Here is an 8,099-nt window from a genome sequence, read left to right as displayed (position 1 = left end):
GGTGGTCTTTTTAGACGTTTTTGCAATGTGATTATCTTTAACTCGCTTCCGAAGCTAGGCCTGGAGTTAATGGGTTTTTGTCAGCGCAGGTCTTCGATTTCCCAACTTGCCCAGGTTAGTTAGTGGAAGCAACCTCTCTAGCGGGAAAGAAGACTATAGCCCCTCAGCGGTGTGGGTCGGAGGGTGGATACTCTCCTCCCAGGGCACAGGGCGTGGTCCAGGACGATTCGAGACTGGAATCTTGGACAAGCCACTCTGAGCTGCCACAGGGTGCTGGGACTGGTTCTGTGACCCATCCTGGAAAACTCTTGCACACATGAAATGAAGACGCTCAAACCCAAGGCGAACACCTGGGTGTTTAGAGCAGCATCTTTTCTCTGTCTAGAGACCATGGGGGCGGGGAAAGGAGAGAGACCGGTGTGACCGGTGGGGCACTTCACAGTTTATACATCCCCCCCCCCCGCCCCCAACGGACACAAACCTAATTCTGCAGGTAGAATCAAACAATTTGGGAGATTCAAGAAAACCAAAATCAAAACACAGGCTGCTTGGCCAAAGTCAAAGGATATACCTGGTTGGAATTCCTTCTGAGAGGCCTCTCACCCTGCTGCCTCCCCCACCCCCATCCCACCCCAACTATTTGGGTCCTGCTGCAGCCTGCACCTCCTGGGAACAGGTGGAGTTGCATAGACTCATGTCTCTGTAGCTGGTTTTCTTTCAGTACACATTCTCTTCGGGTCAGTTTCTCAAGGCACTGGTTTTAAAACGCACTCCCCCTCCGCCTCCCCCCCCCTTTCCGTGCTCTCTTAGCTACTAAGGTTTTTCCCATAAAGCTGTGTAAAATAAATAACTTCAAATATAATTCTTAATTGCTTCCGAGACAGTGTTTTCTCTTCACTAAATTTCACTGTTTCATAATTTCTAGGACAAATTCGCCTCCAGACCCTGTCCCTTTCAGGACACGGGCCAAGGATAGCAGCTTCTCAGAGATTCGACCTAGTAGTTCCAGGACCTGAGGATGAAGGATGGTGTCAGGGGGTTGGTTCAGAGCCTGGCTAGGAAAAAGTCTGGGGAGGGGTTGGTGGCGAGGGGTTTAGGTCTAGCATTGGAGCTTCAAAAACAGCTCGGGAGTTTTCCATCTGTTCGTCGCCCCCTACAGGCCACATCTGCCATCGCAGCTACATTCCGCTCAGCGAGTACGAGCATTTCACTTTTTTTTCCCCCCCTGAACCTTCAGAATCCTCCTTGCATTCCCGCAAGGGACTGGGTGAAAGGCCTACTCGGGAACTCCACCCTGAGGTCACTCGAGGAGCCCCTGGCTCCTAGAGTGAATTGATTGTCTGGAAATCCGTGCCCGAGCAAGCGAGGAATGCTTAAATGGGAGTGTAACTAAAACGTTAGCATCTTCCCTCTATACCCAACATGTGTCCTTTACTTATTCCCTTTTTTCTTTTAATTTCTCTCTCTTTTAAAGCTGTAATAAAAAGCAGGTGGCAATCGCACTGTTTTAAAATCCCAGTTCTAGAGGGATTTCATCGCCTTTTATCGCAAGTGTCTAAAAACATCAAACCTGTGTTTAAAGTTTGCTCCAACCTACTAAGTGCTTGAGTACATTTATCTACATTTTTTTTAAAAAACATTTCATCGTCTTCTCTAAATCTTCACCATTTAAACAGCTTAAACTCAATTCTTTTCCAAGGGTATGGCTGGGCTCTACTTTCCCGATATTACACCAGGACTTTCAATAACCACTGGCCGCTGGCGTTTGGGCATGAGGTGTCCTATCCTCTAAATACACTGGAAAGAGGCTGTTGTTTGAGCGAAAGCGGCTGGAAGGAAAGTTGCCGTGGTTTCTACACCGCGCTGCCTAATGCGTCGCTGGAAAAGGCACTACAGATCTCAAGCGACAGCTTGTGTCCGAGTGTCAGGCTGCGTGCTCAGGCTCGGCCGGTATTGCTGCTATGCGCGGAAATATGAGCGAGTAATTTTATAAGTAACAAAGGATCAGGGATGGAATGAGGCCCCTGTTATCCAATGTCATTTAGAAGCCTTGGATCAGCAGCTTCTTGAGGCTAAAAGTGAATTCAAGAAGCCCTGCCTTTCTCTTTTCCCAGGGGTGCCAGCTAAATTTAGAAGTAACCTCTGTGTGTTTGCACAAATCGTGTACCATTTGCTGTTTGTGTAAAAACCGATTAGCCAGACACAACTGTGAAACAACTTGTGACTTTTATAGCTGCAACGCACAAACCAATTTAGATCCGTTTAGTTTTCCTTGTAAAAGGAGATTAGAAGGGACCCGCCCGAAGTAAAGCTCTCCTCGCTGAACGTTACAGTAGCTTCTTCAGCAGGGCTCCTTATCGGGTTGTTTATCAAGTTAAAAACTCTCACCCCAGCAGCCTGCCTTATTTTAGGACTCCGCTTTCGGCGGAATGTTTACTTAGGACACAACATTTATCGTTTACCAGGAAAACAGAGTCGGTATTTGCGAGGAAGTGTCTTTTAGAGCGACCCTCAAGACCACGCCGGCCGCCGAGAAAAAGACTCGGCTTCCGAGAGGGAAGCGAGGAGTGGACACGACTTCTGACACTGCTGGGTTTTACCGACAAGGCGCTCGCAGGGTGGAGTTGCCATCGCTGCTACCTATGATTCCGTAGTTAAAAAACTGATTTCGCATAAGTAATTGTAACAGCTAATTAATTACAAAATAATTAGAATTGATGCCGTTTGAGGGTATGCTGGTGGTGGCCCAACAGACCTCCCACGTCTAGACGTTCCATTTCTACTTTACCTAAAACATTGAAACAGCTGAAATGCAGACCTAAAATAATCTACAAGGACATTTCCCACTCCTACCTTAGATATCTCTGTCTCAAAAAAGCATAATCTGGCTAAGGTAGAAAAAAAGGGTGGAGGTAACATGCACCTGGTTTTAGAAGAGTATTTATTATGATGCCTTGGCCTTCTGAAAGGCTCGAGGAGGGATCACCAGTTCCGGAATCCTCTAGATATCTAGTTATGTGAGTTGATAATTGCAATAAAAGAGAGAGAGAGAGAGAGAGAGAGAGAGAGAGAGAGAGAGAGAGAGAGAGGGATTTTACCTGATATTTTTCTGGAAAAAAAAAAACCCTAAGACCTATTGCCTATAATCATAATGCAAGATACTATTCCAATGCAAAGGCTAAAATGGCACCATATGAATTTAAAAATCAATGAGATTTAGCATTTCCACCGATGAAAAGAAATTCCAAAAACCCAAGGTTTAAATGCTAAAATACGAGATGTTTGGAATTTTGTTCTTGAAAGGACAATTCAAATGACCAAAGACTCTTGGTAAGTTTGCCGAGGGGGCTATATTCAACCAATGTTCTTTTAAATGAACAAGGCTGCTTTTGCTTAGATTTTTTTAATGACAGCACACTTTGCAGGAGCTGCGAGTCATTCACAGTAGCTTGATATGAATGGGATTGTCATCCTTATCCTGGTTATGTGAAGTCACATATTAATATAATTTAAATTAAGTACGCTCATTCCATTTTCAAATTCAAATGTTTCTACACCCAAACTGAATTTGCAAAGTTTGAAAAGGTCATTACTTAAGACTGCTAGATTTTCTGGGGAAGACAATGCAAATTCCATTGTAAAATTGCCATTTGCTAGACACCTAATTAAAACACTAGGCTGAGCATTTTAAAAATTTATTTACAAAATTGTGTACAACACGATGGAATAACATTTAGAATACCATATATATTCATTCATATATAAACAGACTTTTATAATACAATGACACTTCGCCTTTTTGAAAAATTTTTGTATTTAAAATCTCCCAACGTCTTTATACATTCTTTTTCTCAGATAAAACTGCGCAGAGTGAACCTTCAAAAAAAATGAAAGTTCAAAGCTCTAAATCTACTGAATTGCTTTTTCTTTTCTTAAAAAAATAAAAACCCCAAAAGGAAAGTCAATGATTTTTATACAAATATGTACAAAGAATTTCCCTCCCACCCCCACAGTACTGAGAGCGCAGGCGCCGTCGGGGTGCATTTTTGGAAATTCGGTTATCAGTTTTACCTGTACGGAAAGTTATTCCCAGCGGACGCGGGTTGAGTTTGCTCCGCCAGCTTAGGTGAGCGAGGGGATGGAGGCCGCTGTTGGTCAGTGTTGGGGAGTCGGGGGCGGGTAGCAGAGTCCAGGATTGGGTAGAGGGACCAGGACCAGGGCAGATGGACCAGGGTCAGAGAGGGCGTACCGCCTGGAAGAGCAGGCTGCTGCCAGAGGCCGCCGCCCGGCCCGGCCACTAGCTCATCACTATTGCGCGGGCCACTTGGCTTGCACGGCGGCGGCCGCAGCCGCTGCGGCTGAGGCCGCGGGCTGCAGGAACTGTCCAGACAGTGGCACGCTCAGAATGGGCGCGATGGTGGCAGTCGTCCGGCTCAGCGACAGGGGCTGGTGCGTGGCCATGAGCGCAGCCGACTGCACAGTCCCGGGCGGCCGCAGGAAGGATTGGGCGCCGCCGCCGCCCCCACTGCCCCCGCCACCCCCGGCTCCGCCGGCGCTCCCACCACTCCCAGCCGAGCCCCCGGGCGCCGCGGGTCCCGCGCCTATGATGTTCTCGATGCTGAACGACGGCCGCGCACTGGGCTCGGACTTGATGAGCGACGTGGTGCCCGCCGCGCCCGCCGTGCCAGCGGCTGCCGCGGCGGCGCCCAGGGTGTTGAGCTGTAGCTGCAGGCTCGGGCCGAGCTGCGAGCCGAAGGCGGCCGCTTTGCGGCCCAGCTCGCCCGAGGGCAGCAGGGGCACGGCGGGCGGCAGCACGGGAGCCACGGGCGGCAGCGCGTACGGGTACTGGAGCGCCGCGGCAGCCGCCGCCGCCGCCGCCGCCGCGGGATGAGAGTAGGCGCCCGCCGCCGCCGCGGGGTGCAGGCCGTAGGGGCGGCCGTAGGGTCCTGCGCCCGCCGCCGCCGCCAGGCTGTAGGCTCCGAAGCTCTGCATCATCAGCGCCGTCTGCTCGCGCAGGTGCTCCTGCTGGTGGCGCTTGAACCGCTTCCGGCGCCGCAGGAAGCTGCCGTTGTCGAACATGTCCTCGGACTGGGGGTCCAGGGTCCAGTAGTTGCCCTTGCCCGGGTTGCCCGGCTCGCGGGGGATCTTGACGAAGCAGTCGTTGAGCGACAGGTTGTGGCGGATGCTGTTCTGCCAGGCGGGGAACTTCTCCCGGTAGTACGGGAAACGGTTGCTGATGAATTCGCAGATGCCGCTCAGGGTCAGCTTCTTCTGCGGGCTCTGCAGGATGGCCATGGTGATGAGCGCGATGTAAGAGTAGGGTGGCTTCACCAGGCTGTTCTTGGGCTTGTTCGGGGTCAGACCTCCCGTCGCCCCGCCACCCGCGCCGGGCCCACCGCCGCCTGTCACTGCGTCCTCGCCGCCCTTGCAGCCGTCGGCCTCCGGAGTTCCCGTATCGCTCCCCGGCCCGGTCGCCTCAGTGGGCAGTGCCAGGGCTTGCGGTTGAGACTGGCCGTGATGAGCGCTCGCCGGTGGCCCTTCGTCCGCCTCGTCCAGTCGCAGGTCCGGAGGCCCCGCGGGGCTGTCGCAACCGGCGTCGCTGTCCTTCTCCTCCAGCCCGTCGTCGCCCTCGCCCACCACATCGATGTCCACGTCCTCGGCCGTCAGCACCGTCTGGCCGGACATATCGCTGGCGCTGCCGCTGCCGGAGAGGGTCATCCCTCCGCGGCGTTGGTGGCGGCGGCCGGGAGCGAGCAGAGAGCGAGGGGGACCGCGAGGGGCGGCCGCGGAGCTCAGGGAAAGGAGGTGCGGGTGTCCCCCGAAAGAAAGCCGTGGGGGGGAGGGCACAGGTAGCTTGGGGCCCTCTTGGGTCAGCTCACACGCGGAGGCCTGGCATCGCGCGGTGCGGGCGCTGCGCTCCGCAGCCGCGCTCCGCGAACTCTTGCGGTCGTCGACGCTTCTCTACGAGGAGGCAGCTACTGCTCGCGACCCCGGAGGTTTCTCCACACCGCACCCTCTCACTTCACCAGCCTTCCTCGACCTCTGGTTTGGGCGTGGGGTTCAGGAGCGGTCCAGGCAAGCGCGGGACGCCGGGCGCCAAGCAGCTCAGGAGGGCGCGGGCAGGGGCGACCGCGGAGTTGGTGGGTGGGGGTGGGGTGGTGACAGGGAAGCCAAGCCTGGGTAGTCGAAAGTCCTGTTTTAAGGACTGGCCTGATAGATTACTTTCTACTTAAAGATCCAGAGGGAGGCGGGGCCACGTGACCGCGTGTGACGTCAGGGCCGCGGTGGAGCTGGCCAAACTCAAGTTGGTTCAGGGAATTGTCAACAAAGGGACGACAGAAGCGCAACTCCTCACCGACTAGGCGCTAGCATCCCGCAGGCCCCGAGAGCTCTTCGGGCTGTTGGGAGACCCCTGCCCACGCTGGAGCCGGGCGCCGGGTTCAGGGAGGGCGTGAGTGTGGGTGGGTGGGGGTGGAGAGGGCGTGGGCCTAAGAGAGTCCTCCAGACTGTAGGGCTTCTTACCACCCTGCCCTCTCCGCCCCCTGCATTTTTCTTACCACCCTGCCCTCCCCTCTTTGCTAATATTATATAGACCAACTGGCAATGCAGAACAAGGTTGTGATTTAAAAAAAAAAAAAGGAAAGAAAGAAAGAAAGAAAGAAAGAAAGAAAGAAAGAAAGAAAGAAAGAAAGAAAAGAAAAGAAAAAAAACTTATTATTTTGATTTGCTTTGGGGTTTGTTTTCGATTCAAGGATTAAGGGAACGCATCCGGCTTCCTTTTGCTAATTAGGCCTCAGACCCCCTCCTGTTTCAGGGCTATTCCAGAGAAAAGACATCTGCTGATGTGTCTGGCATCACCCCAAAATCTAACTACTCAAGTCTTACCCTAGCTTTCTGGGCTCGACGCAGGTATATACACACGCAACGGTCACACCACCATCAGCTGGGGTTTCCCGAGGTCAGAGAATAGCTATCGATTAACCTATTAGGATTGTTGCAGAGAAATAAAAAGGACGTAAAATAACAGGGAACCTATAAACAAAGACGCCATAACTGGCTGTTGGAGTTGTTAAACGACTTAGCACAGAAAAAGTCGGAAATGAGCTGGAAACGGAGCAGGCATTGGCAGCGGTCTTGGGTAAGTGGAGAGACTTGGGGAAGAGGCATTGGGCCTTGGTATTAGACGTGGCGCACCGGTTGGGAAACTGGGGGGAGCTGGCATATACTTCCGAGTGGAGGGCACGACCTCCAAGAAACCACAGTGTCCCAGGGCATGCTGGCTGGAGTGGGCTCACCTTTGCTGCTAACTAATGTGGGTTATCTCTTAAAGTGTGGACAAACTATCCAAGACTCAACTTCTGTAGAAATCTGCGCCAAAAAGAGGCGAGGATGTGTCCAGCGCGCGTGAAGTCCAAGGAATGTCAGCTATGGTAGGAGAGACTGGGAATTCCCAGAGATGCTGGGGTGGGGACTTTAAAATGACCCAGGGTCAACCCCTGCTGCTGCTGCTGAGGTGAGTGGACTCGGTAAGTCCGAGAGGAACTGGCGTTCCCAGCCCGGAGTGGTTTGAGATGACCTTGGTCGCCCTGACCAACCCCACCCCCTCGCTTTTAGGCCGCTTCTTTGTCAGAGGAGAGCATTTACCGATTTGAGCCTTTTTGAAACCCGAATAATTTGTGTGCTGAAGGCCTAGGGGAGGGATCTATGAACCCCAGGTTATAAGAGAATGAGAGGAGGAAGTCAGGGAGGAAACCATTTCTGTATTGTTTATAGGAAATAGCGAAAAAGTTAGCTACTTCCAGGTTGCCAGTGAGCCTCTGATTCTGTATCACCACCTAGACCCAGTTTTTCCAGGTACATCAAATTAATAAAATATTTTAATATGCAAACTTGCTTTTTTTTTTTACAGGCATTAGGACACACAGGTTGACGATTATACCCATTACACAACTCTCTCATCTATACCAGTAGCTCTTAGCGATTGGATTTCAATGCTGCTACAGCTGGGCGGCTACAGGCTTGGGGGGCGGGGTGGGGGTGGGGGTGGGGAGAGAAGTGACTATCCTGAGAGGTCTGGAATCTCTGTGGTTTTTGTTTGT

General features: G+C 52.2%; 1 protein-coding gene across 1 annotated transcript; it reads right to left on the bottom strand.

Moving 5' to 3' along the window:
- Window positions 1-3,682: 3,682 nt before the first annotated feature.
- Window positions 3,683-6,034, bottom strand: Foxd3 (forkhead box D3). The gene has a single exon (XM_021200531.1). The coding sequence runs from the start codon at window positions 5,716-5,718 to the stop codon at window positions 4,309-4,311; it is 1,410 nt and encodes a 469-aa protein (XP_021056190.1). The 5' UTR covers window positions 5,719-6,034; the 3' UTR covers window positions 3,683-4,308.
- Window positions 6,035-8,099: the final 2,065 nt, after the last annotated feature.

Source organism: Mus pahari, chromosome 6 (genome assembly GCF_900095145.1).
Source record: "Mus pahari chromosome 6, PAHARI_EIJ_v1.1, whole genome shotgun sequence".
Classification (NCBI taxonomy): Eukaryota; Metazoa; Chordata; class Mammalia; order Rodentia; family Muridae; genus Mus; species Mus pahari.
Note: the sequence above shows the minus strand (reverse complement) of the source record. Positions and strands in the feature narration are given on the sequence as shown.